Below are 22,962 nucleotides of genomic sequence, written 5' to 3'. Positions count from 1 at the left end.
CAAAGAGGAGAATGTGGACAAGAGAGGTGAAGATGATGATGATGAGGGAGAGGAACAGAGAGGTGCAGAGGAGAGGGTTGGGGCAAGACCTTACTCAGAAGATCCATCTGAATGGCCTTCACCACAGGAAGTGGGGGACTCATTGACTCATTCACATGGTGGAGAATGACCCACAGAGATGTTCTGACGGGCCATACCCCATATCGGGTATTATATGTTATAAGTCCATGAACAAAAAAAATTTATTCACGTAAACAGGTAAAAGAAAAAAAAAAGTGTGTGTGTGTGGGGGGGTGGGGGGTGTGTAATGTGTCTGCATACCCCTCAGAAAGTAGGTAGTTGCACCTCTGCATGTCCACTTTGCAAATGAATTATTTGTGTGCAAAGCTGCTGCTGATACCGTCCTGGATTACAAAGTGGGATGTAAATATAATGTAAATATAATTTTGAATGTATTGTTTTTTTCACTGACTCTCTCACGCTGGTATAAATCCCTGTGGTTCCAACCCTGAATAAAAGAGGAGGGTTGAATGTACAGCTGGCAATTCCCCGACACAAAACTGTCTTTTGGTTCAATTTGATATTCTAAGAAATTAATTTATGTAGTGTGGGATCAAGCAAAGCAATAAAGTTATAAAATTATTTCATTAAGTTAATTTGTAGTTCTAAACCTGTTTTGAGTGTTTTTTACTAATTTTTTGTCTTGCCACCGTTGATATTCCTCCCTCCTACAGCCTGATCAATATCACCAAATACGCAAATTAGGTGATGACGTCATCTAACAACTTATAGCAGCTAAAAATCTCACTCCAAGCTCAGATCAAAACTTGAGAGCCCTGCCTACATGACCTGAGAAATAACTCATGATGATTGAGGAGTCTAAGAACAAATCTTTTCTTTTGGCTCTTTTGTACATCAGGTCATTTTGCTAACTTAAGTTGTCTAGAAATATGACAGTGTTTATTGTTAAATCTTATTATGCCTGTTTTCAACTGATTAAATATACATAAATATTTACATAGAGGACAATATGAACTGTTACTAGGTGACTGGAGAAACTACTGCTTGTCACAAGAGTTCACCAACAAATATAGTTTTCATATATTTGTTTGGAACCCATGCTAACAGCTAGCAGTGAGCTTTGAGAATCCAGCTGCTTCTCCTTACTGTGAAGCTGGTATTAGCTCAATCTCTTTTGATCAACACTAAAAACCAAAAATGGCAAAAAAAAAAAAAATAGTAAGACATTTCAGTCATAATAGGTGCTGGAGCGGCAGCTAACAGTAACTGTGCTTCATCTTTCCTTTGTCCCCAGAGGAGATAGCCGACCTAACAGACCAGCTGTCGGACGGGGGTAAGAGTGTCCACGAGCTCCAGAAAGCCAAAAAGAAGATAGAGATGGAAAAAGAAGAGTTACAGGCTTCACTCGAGGAATCCGAGGCAGCGTTAGAGGTACGTGACAGTCGTATTTAAAGCAAATTGTGGTTTGTAACTAGTGCATTACCGGCTCATCTTCCTTCCATTTTTTTTTTTTTTTAACATTAAGTTTTGTTGTGTTTTCCACGCAGGTTGAGGAGACCAAGGTGCTGAGGCTTCAGCTGGAGTTGTCTCAGGCTAAAGGAGAGCTGGAGCACCGACTTCAAGAAAAGGAAGAGGAGACCGAAGCTGCTAGGTTCCTCACTTTTTGTTGCCTTTTTGATCTGCATGTTTTAGGGGTTTTCCTGCTTCAGCACGCCCCATTTAAGTGAACGAGTTATGAACACCGACTTATCTCATAATACTACACCAAGTGCCTTCATGAAGCCAGAAACTGCCATGTTGCATTTTGTAGGGATGCGAGGGTTACACGATCGTGGTGTCATGGTGTCACGTGACCTTTGTTTTTATGCACGAAAGACTGAATGTTCGAACATACAGCAGCAACATAAGAACTATGTGAATCAACAAGAGTCAACAGCTGAAAACATTATCTGAGTTTTGTTTTTTTTAATAAGGGCAAAGTCCTGTTTGGGGACACTGTGTCTCCTCCAGCTTCAACTTCCTGGATCCTGCACGGTGTCCGGATTTTATAACATGTCGATAGTTTACAGAATTCTCGGTGTCATTGTGTCAGAAAATGTGACTTTTTTTGTTTGTTTTTGTGACGTGCTATTTGAGGTGGGTTTTTGTTTTTCCAAAATAGAAAAACAAAAGAATCAACTACAGAATGATAAAAATATGAAAAATAGACAGCTCCACCAGCTTCTGGTTAGTTACAAATGGATGGAAATAGAAGAAAATGTGAAACCATCATAACTTGTTGAACCTGTGCACAGAAACCCAACAAACGAAGAGCTCGATATTATCACAATATTAAAGACTGCAGTGAGTGGATTTCCACTGTAGATATAAAACATACAACAATTCAGTTCAATTTGGCAGGATTATTGAGCACCCTCATTAGTGAGGGCTGATGTTTTATCACAATATTAAAGGCTTGATGTTTTATTCTCAATGATCCTGTTTTTGAAAGGGAGTTTTCTTGGTGATAATCATCACATTTTCTTTTTAAAAACTCGATTGGCTTACGTGACTGGAGTGTAATGTTTCAACGAGTAATACAAATTTGATCAAACTGCCAGCTGTTAGAGTCTTCAGACGCACAAACACGAGGTTTGACTGTTCACTGGAAGACCAAGAGCAAGATATCTTCCATCCCTTTATTTAGTGAGCCAAAGTCAAAATGACCCAAAGGCAGCAGGGGAGTTAAAGTAGCTTTTTTCTTTTTGTCCACATTGAGACACCAGCACACGTTGAAGGAACAGTAACCAGCATATCAACCATCCTATACCCTGAATGTCCTGCTCAGATTTAACCTTTTTCAAACCTCAACCCTTTTTCACTCCGTTCATACCTGATTTAAAGTGACACTTCTTCTAGACTGGAAGCATTTCCTACACTAAAGACAGAAAACCCTCTTCCCTCTCCGCTCCTCATCACTCCTATCCAGGTCATTTGACCAGCTGGCCACTCTCTTCACTACGTGCCATCTGTTTGATTCAGTGCAAAATCAAGTCTAAACATCAGTTCTGCTTGCAATTTTTTAGGCAGGCCCAAATAGGAGTAGCCACGCAATCCTCCTAGGGGTCGCAACACACAGCTAACAGGTCTTTCCTCCTTGTTCTCGTTCATTCTTTCAGAAAAAGCCACCAGAGGGCTTTGGAGTCCCTGCAGGCCAGCCTGGACGTGGAGGTGAAAGGCAGAGTTGAAGGGGGGAAGCTGAGGAAGAAGCTTGAGGCCGACATCGGCGAACTGGAGCTGCAGGTGGACCTGCTCACCAAGAACAACGCAGAGCTCAACAAGAACAGCAAGAAGATGCAGCAGCAGATCAAGGTTCCGCTCCGAGCTCCATCAGCAGGTTGTCCTTCCCCGCCGCGGCGCTGTCTAACTCTCAGAGTGTCCCGTTCTGCTCCAGGAGCTGCAGGCTCAGCTGGAGGACGAGGTTCGCAGCCATGAGGAGCGCAGGGAGGAGCAGGCGGCCTTGGAACGCCGCTGCGCCCTGTTGGTCAGTGAGGGCGAGGAAACCCGAACCGCCCTGGAGAGCTCCGAGCGGGCCCGCAAAGCTCTGGAGCTGGAGCTGCAGGAGGCCGGCGAGAAGTTCTCTGACCTCAACAACCAGGTGGGTCACGCGGCTTCCTGAGTGCCGATTCACGTCTGACGCGCACACACCCCCTGAATGCTCTTCTGCGCCCAGTTTCAGTCGGCTCTGAGCGGGAGGAGGAAGCTGGAGGTGGACCTGCAGAGTCTGCAGCAGGAGCACGACGAGCTGCAGGCGGAGCTGAGAGCGTGCGGAGACAGGGCCAAGAAGGCCAGCTGTGAGGTAAAACACACAGGGCTCATGTAAAAACACACGGGTTTTATTCAGATTTATACACGTCATATAATGTTCCCGCAGCTGGCCCGAGTCGGGGAGGAGCTCCGTCTGGAGCAGGAGCACACGCTCCACCTGGAGAGGGTGAAGAAAGGCCTGGAGGGTCAGATTAAAGACATGAGCGGGCGGCTGGACGAGGCTGAGCAGATGGCTCTGAAAGGAGGAAAGAAGACCATCCAGAAACTGGAGGGGAAGGTTCGGACACACAGTCTGATGTCTTATGTCTGTAAAACTAACTTAATTACAGCCATTTTTTTGTGTGTGGTAAGGTCAGCTGGCTGTGGCAGCCATCTCGAATGGCGTTGTCTCCAAATGTTAATCAGCTGTAGATGTGCAACCAGTGATTATTTTCATTAAATTCTGACATATTTTGCTAGCACAACAGACAAACTAACACATGCACAAAGACTAGCAAAAAATATTGTCTGCCCTTTGCATGCAGATTAAAAAGTAACCAAAGAAACTATTTAAAATGGCGTTTTAGGAACTTTGTTACTAACCGGTAGTTCAAAAAACACAATCTGTTTCCAATTTTGGGGTGATTTATTGGAAACATCCACACCAACAGGCTGCTTCTCAAAGAGCTGTTAGCTGACACCTTGTTGTTGAGCGTGCTCTTTAAATGATTTTTATCAGTTTGAAAAGTTCAGACCTAAAAGCAGAAATCTGAATGTCATGTTGCTAAGAGACTGGGGTTAAAGAAAAACAAAACATTAAAAGCCCGATAAAGTACTTTGTCAGAACTGAGTTCTGAGAGCAGAAAACTACAGCCTGTGATGGGATATCATCTGGAAATGTGTCTGACTGACAACAGTTGAACAACGATCCAAACACCTGATCTCCTGAAGTCCTGTGCACATTCTTTATCAGGGTCACTACAGGACACGGATCCATGTTCAGTTCTTTATCCCTGTTGTATTTCCTCCTCATGTTACAATTTCAGCATTTTTCCTTTATCTGCTTTCACAGTTCTCACTGACTTTTGCATCCAAACTTAACAAAAGTTACCCATGTGACCACTGGACAGATAACGGAGGGTGTGTTTTCTCTTCACTGTGGACATCTATATCTACCTGTCCAGACCACATCAGTGATAAATAACAATTATCAAAGTACTGGTTTAAATCTGTACACAGATTCAACCATGAATGTGGGGTCAGCTGCCGAGGTGGGTATATTGTGGGAGGAGGTGAGCAACAAAATAATGTGTGATGCCTAAAACACAAACCATGCATGCAAAGATTTTTTTTTTTTCAAAAACTGGTTGTGCAAAATTCAGCCACAGCAGCTCGCTGGTTGTTTGGTTCTAAACAGAATTCAGTCAGACAGCAACAGAAAAATCTGACAATTTCGAGTCACAAACTAGTTTCCGAGAGTCGCGGGCCAGTCAGATACGATCCAGCAGAGCCCGGACTGAGACGTGATTTAAGAAAGCTCCATCTTGATGGATACTTTCCTCTCTGTCCACCATAAAACCAGCCTGTGTGGATCTAAAGTTCCGTTCTGTGTTCAGGTGAAGGAGCTGGAGCTGGAGCTGGACTCGGAGCAAAAGAGACACTCTGAGACGGTGAAGACGCTGCGGAAGAACGAGCGTCGTCTGAAGGAGCTGCTGTTCCAGTCCGAGGAGGACCAGAAGAACCAGCAGAGGATGCAGGAGCTGGTGGAGAGGCTGCAGAACAAGATGAAGGCCTACAAGAGACAAGTGGAGCAGGCTGTACGTCACGTCGTCCTCCTACACCCGAACCTTTGTCGCCTCGCTCTGCACTTCTGTGTGTCCGTCCCTCACTGGCTGTTGTCCCCTCAGGAGGAACAGGCCAACATGAACCTGGCCAAGTACAGGAAGACCGTCCACGAGCTGGATGACGCCGAGGAGCGGGCTGACATTGCAGAGTCGGCGCTCACCAAGATCAGGACGAAGAACAGGGGCAGCTTCGGGAAGGGCTACTCCTCCGTAAGTAACTGCAACACAAAACCAGACAAGTATGGGCCGAGTCGGAAGGTCTGTACCATCTACTGATTGAATTTCTACTAAAATATATCGACTCTGTTTTTGTTTTTTGTTTTCACACATTTTATTAAACTTCCTGTCAGCATTAAAAAAAAATTATTTATTTATTTTTTCATCTGTATTATTTCAAATCAGTTCAGTTGGAATGTATTCATAACCCCTGGTAGAAAAAAAAAGCTTTAAAATTTTACTTGTTGGAAGTTTTTAAAACACATAGAAGCTATTCCAATATTGTTTTTTTTTTTTTCAAATCAGAAATAGAAAGACTTATAGAAGGCCGACCACTGTGTTCTTCAGTCAGGTTCTGACTTTCTCTGAAAGCAGCTGACAGATCAACTTTGCTTGTTTTCATTTTTCTGTGTTTGGCTGAACCAGAAGATTAGTGATTCATCTCTGAGTCTCATTTCCATTCAGTCACCCACAATCCACAGCCGCTTCACTTCTGCCTGCCGGAACCTGTTTTTTTTCCTTTTAGCTTTTAATGATGGTTTGACTTTTGCGCTGTAGGAGTGACAGATAGCTTCAGTATGGAGGTGGGAGTGCATCAAGGATCGGCTCTGAGCCCCTTCTTGTTTGCTCTGGTGATGGACAGACTAACAAATGAGGGCAGGCAGGTACTTGGGGTCGACTGTCCATGAAAACGGGGAGTGTAGTGAAGAGGTGAAGAAGAGAGTCCATCAGGATGGAGTTGATGGAGTAAAGTTTCAGGAGTGATTTGTGACAAAATGCTGGCAGCAAAGGTCAAAGGAAAAGTTTACAAGACAAGTGAGAGCAGCTATGTTGTATGGTTTGGAGACAAAAAGACAGGAGACAGAACTGGAAGTGGCAGAGCTGAAGATGTTGAGGTTCTCCTTGTGAGGAACAAGGATGGACAGGATTAGGAATGAGGTAATCAGAGGTCCAGCACAGGTTGAAGGACTGGGAGATAAAGTTAGAGAGGCCAGACTGAGATGGTTTGGACATGCGCAGAGGAGGGACAGTGGGTATATTGGTAGAAGGATGTTAGAGATGCAGCTGCCAGGAAAAAGACAAAGAGGGGATATATGGATGCAGTTAAAGAAGACATGGAGGTAGTTGGAGTGAGGACAGAGGACACAGAGGACACAGAAGACAGAGTTAGATGGAGGAGGACTCACTGTGTTCCCCTGAAAAGGGAACAGCCGAAAAAAGAAGAATGATTTGATTTGCGCCACATTGTTTTCAGCTGATTTATTTGTCTTTATCTGTCTTTATTTTTGTAAAATGTTACCTTTTACTGTATTTCTGCCCCCATTTTGGTACATTCTATCTTTTTAAGGGGATTCTCCACAGGTTAAAGGTGGAATCGGAAAATTTTGATGGCACCTCCAACTTCATAACTGCAGTTTTGTGCGCCACACAGTTTTCCTATTATTGTTTATAAGAAAACAAAAAAAAAGCCAAATGAGAATCCTTCATGAGTCTGAAACGGGGGAGCAGCAGAAAACTCCGAGCACTCAATGTAAATCGGAGCCCAACAAGCCGTTTTGTGCAAACATGAAGACGAGAAGCCTTGCGGTGCCTCGGATGGAGTTATATTAACTTTTTCATATGACGACTCGTCTCACGTGGTCAGAGGACGTTTCCTGAAAGCGCGGAGTTCAGGAGTCTTCCCACGCTAAAATGAGCTCAGAGCTTCAGATGAAGGCAGCATTGTCTGAACTCTCCCACAGAGTCTGGATCAAAGAACTCTGACTGAACGGGGGGAATTAGCTTTCAGACCAAAAAAAAGACCAACAAGCTGCTCCTCTGACCTTTTTAGGAGAGGTCATTGGATCAAATCAAACAGATGTAACACGTCACCAAACATCAGATACTTAGCCCCACAGGAGAGATCATCAAACTAAATATAGTTCTGGGTAAGTCTGCCTGAAAATGAAAGCAGGTTTTCCCCCTAAAATAAGCATCTGTAGGTACATTAGGGGCATAAAGGTTGCTCTTGTTTTTTTTTTTTGTCTTTTTTTACTTTTGGGGATTTGATTTTGGTTCCCAATACAACATCTTTTTCTTTACTTTATGACAGTAAGAAAGTGTGGGAATTTATTTAGTTATAGTGCAGTTAAATGGACTACTGTCTTCCATGTTGACACCGTTTTCTTATTAGTTTTTAATGTTTTTAAGACAGGTTTGTGTCTGTTTTGATGGTGACTGTGTTTGCCCCTCCCGCTCTTCCAGGGTTACAGCACTCCGTGCCCCCCCCTGGTCAGGTCACCCAGCTCTGTGGGCTCCGAAGGCCGAGGGGAGAAGATCCTTAATGACGATAACGAGTCGGTCAGCTCCCTCATCCCGACTTACCTGAACTCTCTGAAGAAGCTGATGATCGATTAGGAGGGCGGACTCACAGCTCCACCGAAGGGCTTACTCAGAGCATACTGTCACTGTGCATTCGAGTCATAAACAACTTTTCTGATTCTGTGGTATTTGTCTGGAAAAAAAAAAAGTTCTGCAAGGGTTTGACCACTTACAAGTCATTTAGGCCCTGTTCAGACCTGGAACTAACATCAACGGATAGCTCTGATTGAGAGCATTCACACCTGGCAGGTACACATGTACTCCTCCTCAAAAAACTTTTTTTTTTTTTGTAATCAGATGTCAATTACCCGCTCTGTGTGCAAATACACACACAGCCACGTCACACAGAGGGCTGTCATGTTTCTATAAGATTTACGATACAGTCAGACATCTGAACTATAAGATTATTTTGACATTAACATGGTTCAGAGCCATTTGAGCTGCCTTTTTGTGAAGTTATCTCTTGATGAGCGATATATGTAACAGACATGATTTGGGAGAAATATCATACAGTGATTAGTGACTTCACATAGCTTCATTATAAACGTAAAATCAGTGTTTAATTAGGTGAATATAATGCAACAAAATGGAGCTCGGACTGTTCTGTGATAGACACAGCGCATTATAGCTTACTGTGACCACAGCAGGTCCAGTCAGCTCTAAAACAATCAGAACAAACTAAAGAGAAACTCACCACAGTGTGCTCTGTAATCCACTCTGGTTAATAAAACCCAAACAAAACAGTTCATTGTGATCCTACTGTAGGGTACAGGACAGATTGTGTTCATATTACCAAATGTATGCATGGTCCAGGCCACCTCCAAAGGTGGTTTGAGTGAAAACATTTTCGATGTGCACCGAGGCCATCATGCCTATATTTAGCTCTATCCAAACACAAGTCCAATGGCTAAAGTCAAGTTTCAGCCCCAGGTGTGAATTAGGTCTTATTAAGTCACTGGTTATTTAAGATGAAGCATATGTGATTCTTGAAAGATCAAGTTTAGAATTAAAATGCAGGTTTTTGCAGCTTTAGCCTGCCTGTCACACACATTAGACTTGGCTTTTACATGTTTGATTTAGAGAGAGAGTTCAAACCGCTTCATATCTGCGTTTGGTCCTTAAATCTAGTCACAACTTTGCTGAAACATATGCCTAACCAGTCAGGTCTTTTCACTGTTCAGACTCCAGCACATAAAAAATAAAAAAAACTTGAGCGATACCAGCTTGTTAAAAAAAAAAAAAGTAAACAGAGTGCAGTACAAGTAGCCAGTTGATTATCTTACCGGTTGTCATGTTGAACACATAGATCTGCCTCATGGGGCACTTCTGACAGATTTGTATTCTTGGTGAAACTTGTCGAACATCCCAGATGTAACTTAAATTTAGCTTAATCCTAACACTTGTAAACATAAAGGACATTACAACATTTTCATATCATGGAGGGTTAAGGGTTTAGCTGCTTAGAGGCAAATCCTCGTCTAGACAAAAGTTCGGGATACTTTGGGATTTGTTAGCGTCCAAATTTCTCTCCAACACAGCAGCCTAAGTTTGCCCCAACACAGTACTTGTTAGGTAACATGGCATCCTGTACAAGTGTAGCTCTTATAGCTCAGAAGTCCTTTACAACTTCCTGTTTCCTCCCCAGGAGCTCATCCTTTAAAGTTAAAAACATGTCCCTCCCCGTGTTTAAAGCAGGTCATTCAGAAATGTTCTGGTGCTTTAAGAAATCTGAATGACTGGGCCAATGGAACCGAGATGAATGAGGTTGCGAGGCTAGGCTGGGACATGAGGGAGGTTTAAGTTTATAAGCTGGCTTTTGTTGTTAAAAAAGCCTGGATACAGCTTTCCAAACATGACGCTCTTGCGTGTCCATATTCGTTTACCCTACTGTATTCCCCTCACTATGAGCACAATCTAGAACCCTTTTTAACAAAATACCCCAAGCCAGGCCTGAGACAGCTTCTTCCTGTCTCGATGTGATTTATGTGAGGACCGAGGTCAACTCACCACCGTTGTGCCTCTCAGCTGCGAAGCAAGGTAGTTAGTGAACCAAAATGGTTGATATTTGTAAGGGTGAGCTGGTGTGATGTAAAGACGACAAGCGTTCTGTGCAGGGATTTAGAATGAGAGATATCTGACGGACATTTTATACATAGAAAAAAAAAGTCAAAAACATGAATTACACCCCATACCTCAATTGGTAAAACCAATGGTTCCCAACCTTGGTCCTTGAGGAACACCATCCTGCCTGTTTTCATTGTTTCCCCGCTTTTTAGCAGGTCTTCGATGTCTGCAGAAGCCTGCTGTTTGCTCACTCCTTCAAATCAGGTGTGTCAGAGCAGGGAAACAACTTAAACATGGATGACGGTATTCCTCGAGGACCAGGGTTGGGAATCACTGGGTTAAACAACGTCAGCTTTCTTTAGGAAAGCTCACGTCAAATAACTAGCGACTGCTTAGAGAGGGACTAAGGTTTACAGTCCTCATACAGAACTTTGTGAAAAGGCCTTACGATGTGGTCCGCTCGAAGATATTCATCGTGTTGAACAAATGAAGTGGTTCAAACACCCGTTGTGGGGTTCATCAGTGGAATTTAAAAATGGGTTAAAATTAATTTTACACGTTTCATAACCAGGTACATATAAAACCCAACTGATTCATCACGAGCTAGGGCTTTTACCACGACCACCAATCGTGTATTTACGTAAAACAGATCACTGATGATGCTCCGGTAATAAGACAGTAAATGTATTTTCAGTATATTCTATCTAATAATGTCAGCTTATTTTAAACATGTAATCAAAACGTAATCATCAGTGCCTTAACGTGTGACAAGACTGGACCAAATCATTTATTATGTTGTGAAAACATTTTTGCTTTTTTTTTTTTTTGTTCTTTTCTACTGAATAAAACACTTTTTCATTTTTATCCTTGCCTTGTTTTTCTTCCTGTGTTTGATAGAAAAAAAAAAAAAACAACAAAAACAAACCAAAAAACAACAAGCCAGGACATAAGATGCACATATTTTATTTCATGAATGCAAACTGCTGATCTTTAGCGGTTAAGTTACAAAAACATCTTAATACTTTTTTCCTCGGCGGGAAAGAAACGCTAAGCAGTAACACTGGACAGGACCCTAAACCTGACGTACTTCCTGTTGCATCCTACAAGATCTTTCTGTTGTATACAAAATATGGGTAAAATTTCAAATCCTTTCCATCGTATACTTCCGTAACTTTCTCCTATTTATTGTACACTTTTGCCGCCTCCTTTCATTGGAAAATACATCTCAGATATTTACATCAGGTCCCTTAAACACAACCAAAACATGCAGACTTTTATTAGTAATAAAAGATGTAACAGTCTCTTTAGAGCACATTTCACGTTAACAGCAACTTACAGTATATTCATGAAGTCATTCAGGTATAAAGTGCAACTAGCAGATTTTTAAATTTATATCAGGAATGTTGTCAAACAGCTGGAAATGTGTCAGAATGCTCTTTGTATTAGGATCTGTTTCGAGATTTTAGACGTTAGCGTAAAACCAAAATCAACCACCTCCTAAACTGAGAAAATAACCGGTCTTTAAAACAGAGTTTAACGACTGCAGCTAAGTGTGGGAAGCCTTAACGACGAACGATATCTCAGCACACACTGAGCTTTGAAACAAGTGTTGAATGATAAAGGAATGGTAGAAACATTTGGTCTGCTGTCGTTGCAGGCTTACATTTCTAGCTACAACCTGGCATCACCACAAGGTTGGAGCTGCAGCTGAGATCTTACTGCTCATGAAAACCATGAGATGGAGAAAAGGTGCTGCAGGACAACTGACAAACATCTACATTTTAGGTAGCGTCCGTCCAGCTGCTCTGACTTGCATTTTCTCATTTATGGAGCTCTTTAGCTGCAGAAAGTGGAGTTAGCATTCAAAACTCAAAGTCACGGGAGACATTTTAATACAAAGTTTTAAATCAGCCTGAATGTTTTATTAGAGTTAGCCTGCTGTACACAGAAAACGCTTATTTGCCAAGTTGTAGAACGACTGCAAAGTCTCAGTTTTAACAGGGGCTCATTATGAACACATTTATGATTCATTACCTTTTTTATATATGTATAAACAAACTGAAAACGTTAAAAAGTTAGTTTAGGTTTTGCTTTAGCCTTAGATAGCCTTAGAGTAGTGAAGAAATTCTTAGTTAGACTTTAATTTTTTTGGTATAAAAATAATTATCTGCTCCAGTGGTAAAACTGTTACCAGGACTACTGTCTGCTGATTTCATTTTAACTCATCGTTTTTCCTCCAACATCGGAGAAAACTATAAGAACAGATGTCAGAGATGGTAACAGATACTAAAGATAGAAACAGATGCTAAAGATAACAGCAATCAATGCTAAAGGTAGCAAAAGTTGCTAAAGATAGAGACTGATGGTAAAGGGAACTACAGTTTTTAAAAACCAGCAACATATGCTATAAGTAACAAATACTAAAGATAGCATTAGATGCTACAGGTAGCAACAGTTGCTAAAGATAGCCAATGATGCTAAAGGTAGCAACAAATACTAAAGATAGCATTAGATGATGATGGTAGCAACAGTTGCTAAAAATAGCAACGCATGCTAAAAATAGCATTAGCTGCTAATGCTAGCAACAGTTTCTAAATGTAGCAACACATGCTAAAGGTGGAAACAGATGCTTCAGGTAGCAACAGTTGCTAAAGATAGCAGCAACCAATGCTAAAGGTAGTGAAAGTTGCTAAAAATAATGGCTGATGTTAAAGGGAGGAGCAGTTTTTAAAATATAGCAACATATGCTAAAAGCAACAGATGCTAAAGGCAGTAAAGGTTGCCAAAAGTAGCAACAGTTGCTTCACATAGCAACAGATGCTAAAGTTAGCAACAGATGCTAAGGTGGCAACAGCTGATAAAGGCACAAGGCTTGGCAAACAGTTAACACCTGAACACAGATATTAGTATTAAATTATTTGATCCTAATTCAGCTACAGTCATAAAACAATATTTGTAGGTCTAACTGCATTTTGTTTTATAGTATCTGTTAAATGATTGCAGTTTTTTATCGTTTCACTGCTGCGTGACATAAAGCTGTTTAATATGTACACATTTACACTGTTGATGCTGCTTCATCATTCACCTCACCTGAGTTCTTTTAGTTAAGACTTCACACAATTTCTTTTTTTTTTTTTTTCTCCCCCCGAACCAGGAATCAGTTCGTTAGAACAAAGCTCAAACTTCTCCCAAATACTGACATCGTCTCAGCAGGAGGCTGTCGGGATGGAAACAACCGTCCAGCTGCTCCTCCGTTCGTTGAGTCACGTACGGATCAGTGTTTAAGGGTTTGGTACCGATCCGAAACACAGACCTCCAATCACAGCCACGTCCTCAGACCTGGAGCTTCTCAGTCTCTGGCCTCATCAGGCAGCTCTGAGGTCAGATCTCTATGTCCACGGGCCTGATTTCACCAGTCTTATTCTCCCGCACCCACAGTTCTCTGTCTTTGGCTGCGTCCACACACTGCAGGAGCTGGTCCACCGGCTCGATGGTCTGCACACAAACAAACAAACAAATGATAACTCAGAACATGTACAGGTGATACGTCCAGTTTGTGACTCAGATGGTTTGGGAAGTGGCTCCCCCTGCTGTTGTCAGACAGGACTTACCACTTTAAATATAAAGTACAGGAACTGAAGCAGTGATGGAGGAATGCAGGACTGCTGATACAGTTTTCTTTCATTCTTGATTCATTCAAATGGTTCTAACTGACCTGGATCTCCTCTTTTATGCTGCTTTACACATGACCAAAAAATACACACACACACATATCTGTATATCCATATATACTGTTTAAAACTTTCACTGTAACAACACTTTAATGTTGCATTTCCTGTCAATAAGCTAACTCCAGCTAACTAATGATAACCCTACCAAATATAGAAATCCTCTTATGGGTGCATTAGTGTGTAACTGCAGCAGTTTCTGATTAAAATGTTATAATAACACTAAAGTTTTATTTACTATCTCTGTTTATTCTCAGCACTGCGTCTCACCACTGGGGGGAGCTGTTAGCTCACTGCTGCAGGACTGGATTTCTGTCTTGTTTTTCTTTTTTTTTTTAAGTCTCTCTGTAAACATCATGTGGATTCTGTGCAACTTTGGTCACAATACTGTGAGTCAGCAATGATCTCATCTGAGATTTCTGGTACATCTGTGCAACAAACTGTTAGAGTTCTTCTTCTTTTTTTGCACTCGTGGAAGAAAACTAAGTAATGTATTAAACCTGGGACAAGCATGACGATGACTCAAACTGTAACGCCAGACTAACTTTAGATTAAAGTTTTAGTTTAAAAAGTCTGAATTGTCACCCCCTCCATTTTCTAATTTGATTTAAAAAACAATCTCATCAGAAATAAAAAAAAAAAACTTGTTTGGTACTTTTCTGTTGACTTATGTACATTTTTTTTTTTTTTGGGGGGGGGGAGGGGGTTAATTTAGTAAACTTTCACACCTAGAATCCAAACAAGCATCTCTAATAACATTTGTAGATATTTTACTAATTAAAAAAAACAAACAAACTGTAAACAAGCTGTACGGGCTGATGTAAGAAAAACAAATCAGGTATTACAGTATTACAGCCTTGGTAGTCTTTCTATTTTGTTGCCTTACAGCATAGATAAATAAATGAAATTTGTATTTGATTCTTAGTAAAGATTCTACAAAAACTACTTCACATTAAGGAAGTTTAATGCACAAGTATTCACTCCCTGTGTCTTGAAGCCCCAGTCAAAATTAGTTACATAAGAGTCAACTGTTTGTAATCTAAATGTCTACACCTGTCAAATAATATGCATCTGTTGGGATTTCCCTGAAAATCAACACCTCTAAGGGCTCCTGCCAAGCAAGAGACAGCATGAAGACCAAGGAACTTCTCCATCCAGGACAGAAGCAATGTTGTGGAGAGGTACACATCAGCGTTGGAGCATAAGAACGTGTCACGCAGCTCCAATAAATTCATTATTAGAAAATGGAAAGACTCTCCACTGCTTTAAGGAGAACCAGTTAAAGGTTCTGAAATGGTCCAGTCAAAACCCAGACCTCTGGTTTGACTTAAAGATTGTCGGACACAAGCGTCCAACCTGAAGGAGCTGCAGCAGTTTGGACAAGAAGGAACAAAAATGCTAGTGGTTAGACCCGCAGTGTCCAGTCCCGGACCTGGAGGACCACCATCCTGCAGGTTTTAGTTGTTCCCCTGCTCTTCAGCAGGTCTTCAAGTTCTGCAGAAGCCTGTTAATCAAATCAGGTGTGTGAAAGCAGAGAAACACGTAAAACATGCAGGATGGAACATTGGGAAGACATGCCTGAAGAGACTGGCTCAGTGTAAGAGGGGTGAATACATATGCACACACCACTTTTCAGTTTTCTATTTCCTGGAATTATTTAAAACGAGCCACTGTCCACCCATTTACTGTCATTAATCAGAAGCATTTTTGCAGCACTGAACAAAGCCCAGTGATGACGTTCGAAGGCGCCGCTCCCGCTGGCGCTTTCCTTTGCCTCGCCGAGACTCTGAGCAGTCAGAGTTCCCGTTGTACTCACACTTTGGTTGAACATGTCCGTCTCGTGTCGGAGGGTTGTGTACTGACAAAGGTGCTGCCCGATCATCTCGATTCGCTCCACCTCCAGCCTCTCCAGCTCCTGAAGGCGACAGCAGAAAAGCGATGAGGTCCCAGAAAGAAAAAAACAAAACAAAAATCTCGTTAGGCGTTTGTACGGCTCACGCAAGACATGTCCTCTTACCAGGCTGGTGGTGACCATCTCCTCAAACCACTTGGACTGAGACTGGTTATAAAGGTCCACGCAGCGCATCAGGTCGTCTCCTGTGGGAAACCACAGAGAAACGAACGGGTCAGGGGACTTTGGACGCATCCAGCAGGTGGTGGAACGACACAAACGCTCCTGTTCAACAGAGATCAGCTGACGCCATTGTTCCCTAAGGACTGAGGGAAAAGATCAGGACTGACAACAGATTTGACTCCGATTGCATAAAAGGACGGCTCGGCCGCGGCTCACATCCTGCTGACAACAAGACCAACACTAACCAGGAGGGAGATCAGACGGCCTCTAAGTCTGTCTTCACAGGTCATCCATTTTTTAAATATGTGACTCCAGCGTGAGTAGCAAGGCCACCTGATTTTTAGAACCTCATCAAACAGAACATATTTTGATACCATTAGATGGATCTTTTAAAGACAAATCAAACACCATTTGACTTTTTAATAATCGGTCTACTGGTTACCACTTTATTGTCAAAAAACGATCATTAGAATGGGTCAAAAAGAATCCAGTTCTTAAATAGGCAGCAATAGAAAATCCTGTAGGGAATCGCTCTGATTGGCTGTATGTTTTCAGATTATTCCTTCGCGGATAACACACGAGCAAAGCAGTCCAAAGGGCCAGCTCCCGCTCGGCTCTTTGCCAACGTCTGTCATAAAATGTTTTATTTCATCTGAGTAGAGAAACGAATGAATGAATTAGCTCGATCACTGCCTGACCCAGTTAGCTGTAGCGCTACCGTGCATTGTTTATTTAACAGATTAAGAACATATAGAGGACAGGTGGGCTGGGAGGGTACAGGTGGCCTTGCTCGTGTGAGACGAACGTTGACATTTTGTCTTTTTTATATGTTGATACCCCAAAACTCTAGAATCTCATTTTACAAAAACAAACTTAGAGAATGTAGAAAAGTTAAAATGTGCAACTCTCACTTCTTCCAAAGGAGCAGCGAGGAGCTGCTGATCAGATGCATCCTCATCAGTGTGAGCCCCTCTAGAAAAGCAGGATTTCTGTCAGTTTGCTGCTCTGGAGCAGACAGGTATGTGTTAACACAACACCAAGTAGGAAAGACAACAGCAATGGTCTTAGAGAAGCAACTGTTGCTGCTTATCGCTCTGGGAAGGGTTAAAGATCACTTTTCAATAATGTGGAGCCCATCATGCTACAGAGAGAATGATTCAACTAATTCACCCCAAGGTCAGACCGTGCAATGCTTAGAGAAAATGCAAAAAGCTGCACCTCAGACTCTACAGGCCTCAGGCAGCAGGTTAAAGGTCATGAGAGGACAATCAGAGTAAGACTGAAGAAGCGTGACTTGTTTGGGTTGGATTGAGGGCGAGGCGTGACTTCCGAGGAGCGATGAGTCAGAGGCACGGCTAGACGTGTGCCGGGAGTCCGATCAGCAGCACACAGAGGAGGATGGTGACTGTAAGAAATTGAAGTCTTGGCTGAACAAGACGTGGATGTTTGACATGGTGCCCAGAACGTAGATTTTACTTTTTCTGGGGGCGGTTCAGTGGCTCGAGATGCCATAATTAGAGCGTCATATCGATCCCACTCCAGACTAGAACACACACTCACACACACATGTTATGTCTCTCTATCTTTGCAGGGACTTTCCATTGACTTCCATTCATTTCTACACCCTAACTACAGCCTAACCCTGACCCTTACCCTAACCCTAACCATTACCAGTACATACCTAACCCTAAACCAAACCTAAACTCAATTCACACCTTAGTCCTAAACCTAACCCCTAACCCAAAAACATCATTTCTCCTCGTGGGGACCAGGCTTTGGTCCGCACAAGGAGCAGTTGGTCCTCACAAGGTAGTATATGTTAGGAAAATTGTCCCCACAATGTATCAAATACATGGCCACACACACACACACACATACTGTACACAAATACCCTACTTGCATCTTTAACTAAATAAAGGTTAATTGTTTACAGAGGCATTATCTTTCACAGCAGTCAGAGATGACAGTGCTGTAAAAGTTTGCAATTTGCTAATTCCTGGTCCTACAGTATGTCCCGAATGGCAGTGGGTGGAGGCGGTGGAGGAGTGCCGGCGCAGTTTTTCCCACTTCAGACTCTGGATATGGGCTCGGGAGGGGTAATGTAAGTGAACCCGCGGGCCTCCGGTAAGTGTTATGGTTCCAAACAAGCTTTAGCCGAGCTGCACCAGAGTGGGTGAACAGAAGAAACAAAGCCCGGTTCTGTGCGTCTGGCTTCAGTCGTGCAGTTCGCAGGAAAACAGGATCTGATCGCAGATTAAAAAGAAAACAACAACAACAAAAAAAAACTACAGCCTTTAATGTGCTCCAGTGCTTCTCATCAAGTACGAGCTAAAAACAAGTTTCCCCAACACGGGGAGATTCGTTGCAGCGATAATGAGGCTGTGAGCAAACATATCGTGTTTTAGTTGTTTTGGCGTCAGCCCTGTCTCTGGCAGCCAGACTCCCTCGGCACCATCGACGACTCCTGCTGCGGCTGCTGTTGTTGTTGTTGTTGTTTTTCCTCGTTGCGTAAGCGGCAGGGAGGAGGGCCGTCACGTGGCGGCGTGTGGTCGCGCACGCCGGACCTTTCACATCTGTTTACTCTCTCCTCGGCTCGTACACCAGTTATTAGGTGGGATAAACAAACCAGGCTGCCGCTCCTCCGGCAGGGGCGCGTTCGTTCTGCTTCTAGCCACCTCTTGGTGATTTATTTACTCCGACATCAGCGTAAGTTGGTCTACTTTAAAGAAAGGTTTGGCCCAAATAATTAGGTGATTAAACAACCATCAGATTTGGGGAGAAAAAAGAAAATAAATCAGCCACATGTGCAAGTTATGACCGATCAATTAAACTTTTTTTTTGTTTTTAATTAAAATAAAACATAAAGGCACTTTTACATTTGGTTCTGAAAAGCGTGTTTGCTGTTTATTTGATGGCACAAAAGAAATAAAAAGTCTAGTGTTCCTTGAAGGAATGCATGTCACCCGCCGCCTTTCACGCCGCAGTTTTAAACTAAAACCATACAGCTGGTTTTAACAGACCAGAAAAATAACACTACGCATGACGTCGTGCTCAAAGTATGTGCTGCGACTGACTCTCAGCTACTACCAGGTGAAATTTTAGCTCAATAGCAGTAAAACTGACTGAGTCACAGCCATTTTTGTGTTGAGCACTGTCACTTAGCTGTGGTGGCCATCTTGAATTGGACTGGCTCCGAAAGTTAATCAGCTGTAGATGCACATCTACTGATTACTTTCTGAAAGTTCCAATAAAATCCGTCGAGCGATTTGTGAGATATTTTGCTAACAGACAGACAGAGCTGACTCCAAGAGTTAATGTTAAAGTTTTAAACACCTTGCGCCATCTGTTCGCACTCGGAGAATGTGTTGGGGGTGAGTCTTGGCTACCAGCACAACAAACTGTAGCTCAATCTCAGTAAAACTGTATGAGTTGTGTCCATTTTTGTGTTCGCCAAGTTTGCGGCCATGATGAATCGGATTGCCTCCGAAAGTTAATCAGTTGTAAATGTGCATCCAATGATTACGTTCTGAGAGTTTCAATATAATCTGTCAACAGGCCCATGAGATATTTTGCTAACAGACAGACAAACACACAGGGAAAATCACTGTTGTCCTCTTTTTTGCCTTTTGGTGGAGGGTGATTAAAAACAATCATGATTACTACTGCTTGCAGATATATCGGCACACGACCACGTCCACGCTTCTAACACTCTGTGTTTTGTAACATCCGAGCTTTGTTGCTTCTTTTACCCAAAGTGTGTTTTTAAAGAGCAAGCCCTGACCGTTCTGTGAAGATGAAATGTGAAAAACAACAAGTGGGAGGAATTAGCTGAGTAAAAACAGACCGGAAAAATGTTGTGTGGGACGAGCCGACAAGTGGCCCGAATCGAAGTTCTGCCTCCTCCTCCTCCTTCAGAGACACGTTCGGTCGAGTCGACCGAGCTCGCGCAGCGCTGCTGAGAGACTCGGCGACCAAAGCTGAGGGGCCGAACGCAGAAGGTAACAGCCTCAAACAGAACTGGTAAAAAAAAACAAACATATAAAGCCATGAATCCATCTAAATAAACTGTATTATCCTCCCTGTTTTACGATGGGACAGTCCTCCCAGTGGGACATGCCCACAAAACTAAACAAACATAAAAACAGGACGTATCCTGAACCCGGCTCTAGATGAGGCCACGACCACAGCTGAGGGTTTAGATCCAGGGTAGGCAACTGCTGTTGTGATATTCACGAAGAGCGTCTTGACTGCTCCATTCCTGGATGTGTCAGTCTTGATAATAAACAATCTGACGGCGCTGATCTCACGTACAATCCTTCAAAACAAGGTTCTGCGGTCCACGAACGAAGCGCCCTGCTCTTGCGTCTAAAACTTCTGCAAACCCAACGCCTGGGAGTCCCGTGTCTCGTCACAAAGCTCGACCTTCAGCAGCCGTGTGCTGACATGACGGTAGCTCTTTAAAGGGCGACTGTGGCTCAGTGGGTAGAGTAGTCGTCTTATAATAGGAAGGTTGTAGGTTGGATTCCAGCTTCCTCCAGTCACATGTAGATGTGCCCCCCGGGCAAGGCACTTCACCCCAAGTTGTCTACTGATCTGCAGCTCAGTGTATAAATGTGCGAGAGTGAATGGGTGAATGTGTAAAGTGTACAGTGCTTTGAGTGGTCAAAAATGACTGGAAAAGTGCTATAAACTCAGTCCATTTACCACTTAAAATCCCGCTCGCCTTCAAAATAAAAGCAGAGATTTTGGATTTCAGTGCAGATTGATTAATTGATTTATGTTTTTCATTGACCTCCCACAGGCCAAATGCAGACCACTGATGAGCCGGGTGTGGTCTGTGGGCTGTAAGATGTCTGCTTGTTACATGGAGCAGGAATTCAACTCCAGGCCGGAGCTCCGCCCCCTCACTGCTGCAGCTGAACCCCGCATTCCTCGTTCCGTGTCCTGCGCCATCACTCTTTAATCTCCTCCACTCGAAGAAGAAATTCAGGCTGAACTCGGAGGGAGCGTTCTGGCGTCTTCTGGCAGAGAACCAAGACCCCAGACCGGGAGCGGCTGAGTCCAACTACGGTGGGCGACAGGCGCAAAGGCGCAGCAAACACGCGAAAAATAATTGTTTCTCGTTAGGTGGGTGCGTGTTATTTGTCCGGTTTGGTGAAACAATTCAGCGTCGACACTTGATCAGAAGTTCACATGACATGGAGGTTATTTAGTTTTTGTTTTTTCCAAGTGTCATTGGTTTATTGACGGTCCCTAAGTGAACCTCCGTGTTTAAGAGGAGGGAGACAGAGGTGGGCTGCCAGCACCGGGTCAAACGGCAGGAAGACACCACAAAGTCCAACCTGGAGTCCCCCTGGTGGTCTGGTGCACTTCCGCTTTGTGCTGTGAGTTTGCAGCTTTTCTTCTTTGCTGGTTTTTGGTTGTTTTTTTTGTGTTTTTAGTACTTGCAGCCTTTGTTTTGCTGGTTGTAGATTTTTGCTTCTGTCTATTTTCTGCGATCGGAGCATTTTCCTTTTGCAGTGTTCTTCTGTTGCGTTTGTTTTTGTGTGTGTGTGTGTGTGTGTGTGTGTGTGTGTGTGTTTTTGGAGTTTTGTGTCACTCATGCGTTTGCGCCTGTCGGCCACCGTAGCGGTCTGTCCCGACGCGCCCTGAAGGTCAAGGCTCGAATCAACAGAACCACGTCACCCTGAGGTTCCCAAACCAGATGCATGGATTGAGGTCCTGTCCATAAACGCGACAAACGAGGATGGAGACATCGGGGGGGACTTTGTGCGATGGATGTTTTGTTTATTTTATTTTTCTTTCAAATCAGATTAATAATGCGAATGCAAGGGCAGTTTATCAGTTTGTTTGATTTAATGTTCACTAAGTTCACCGTTTACTGGGCTCTTCATGCCCACATCTGCTTTTCGAAGAGCTCAGAGGACGGGTGCTTATGACGCTTGGTTTGGGCTCGTGAGTAAAATCAGAAGACGTTAAGCAGCTTGGTTGTTAAAGGATTTCTTTAACAGCGATGGAAAAACATCTGGAATGAGGCCAACCTTCCTGTGATCCAGACGCTCAGGACGAACAGTAAAAACACACCGAGCCTGGAGAGTCCATCGGAACCGGGACTGACAATCCGATTCTCCTGGAATTGGACGAATCTTTTAAAATTTCCATTCCTAGTTTCAGACACCCGGAAGAAGAAACCGGAGATCAACAACGAAGAAGAATCCGCAGAAAGTGTGAGCCCAGCCATGGATGGAAAGGTGCAGCGAGTCCTAGTCACATGACTGGTATAATTCGCTCTGGTGGGAAAGATGCGCTGTCTCTGAGACTCCGTTTCAACTTGTGTCAAAAGTCCAGCCTTCAGTTTTACACAGGGCTCTCAAGTTTTGATCTGAGCTTGGAGTGAGATTTTTAGCTGCTATAAGTTGGTAGATGACGTCATCACCTAATTTGCATATTTGGTGATATTGATCAGGCTGTAGGAGGGAGGAATATCAACGGTGGCAAGACAAAAAATTAGTAAAAAACACTCAAAACAGGTTTAGAACTACAAATTAACTTTATGAAATAATTTTATAACTTTATTGCTTTGCCTGATCCCACACTACATAAATTAATTTCTTAGAATATCAAATTGAACCAAAAGACAGTTTTGTGTCGGGGAATTGCCAGCTGTACATTCAACCCTCCTCTTTTATTCAGGGTTGGAACCACAGGGATTTATACCAGCGTGAGAGAGTCAGTGAAAAAAACAATACATTCAAAATTATATTTACATTATATTTACATCCCGCTTTGTAATCCAGGACGGTATCAGCAGCAGCTTTGCACACAAATAATTCATTTGCAAAGTGGACATGCAGAGGTGCAACTACCT

At 42.9% G+C, this 22,962-nt stretch overlaps 2 protein-coding genes across 6 annotated transcripts in view; one reads left to right on the top strand and one right to left on the bottom strand.

Moving 5' to 3' along the window:
* The window catches only part of LOC108235892 (myosin-16), a 64,342-nt gene extending 54,822 nt beyond the window's left edge, over positions 1 to 9,520 (top strand). For all 5 annotated transcript variants that reach the window (XM_017416205.3, XM_017416206.2, XM_017416204.3 and 2 more), the window contains 9 exons: positions 1,316 to 1,452; positions 1,569 to 1,672; positions 3,180 to 3,372; positions 3,455 to 3,658; positions 3,734 to 3,859; positions 3,935 to 4,105; positions 5,424 to 5,624; positions 5,715 to 5,861; positions 8,112 to 9,520. In XM_017416205.3, the coding sequence (XP_017271694.1) occupies positions 1,316 to 1,452; positions 1,569 to 1,672; positions 3,180 to 3,372; positions 3,455 to 3,658; positions 3,734 to 3,859; positions 3,935 to 4,105; positions 5,424 to 5,624; positions 5,715 to 5,861; positions 8,112 to 8,264 (1,436 nt within the window). In that variant the 3' untranslated portion in view covers positions 8,265 to 9,520. The remainder of the gene's footprint in view (positions 1 to 1,315; positions 1,453 to 1,568; positions 1,673 to 3,179; positions 3,373 to 3,454; positions 3,659 to 3,733; positions 3,860 to 3,934; positions 4,106 to 5,423; positions 5,625 to 5,714; positions 5,862 to 8,111) is intronic.
* A 3,844-nt stretch (positions 9,521 to 13,364) lies between these two features.
* The window catches only part of gas7b (growth arrest-specific 7b), a 64,492-nt gene continuing 54,894 nt past the window's right edge, over positions 13,365 to 22,962 (bottom strand). The window contains exons 12-14 of the mRNA XM_017416218.3: positions 16,038 to 16,117; positions 15,837 to 15,935; positions 13,365 to 13,787 (exon numbers count right to left, since the gene is read on the bottom strand). Coding sequence (XP_017271707.1) covers positions 13,674 to 13,787; positions 15,837 to 15,935; positions 16,038 to 16,117 — 293 coding nt within the window. The 3' untranslated portion in view covers positions 13,365 to 13,673. The remainder of the gene's footprint in view (positions 13,788 to 15,836; positions 15,936 to 16,037; positions 16,118 to 22,962) is intronic.

This window comes from Kryptolebias marmoratus, linkage group LG17 (assembly GCF_001649575.2).
Source record: "Kryptolebias marmoratus isolate JLee-2015 linkage group LG17, ASM164957v2, whole genome shotgun sequence".
NCBI classification, from domain to species: domain Eukaryota; kingdom Metazoa; phylum Chordata; class Actinopteri; order Cyprinodontiformes; family Rivulidae; genus Kryptolebias; species Kryptolebias marmoratus.
Note: the sequence above shows the minus strand (reverse complement) of the source record. Positions and strands in the feature narration are given on the sequence as shown.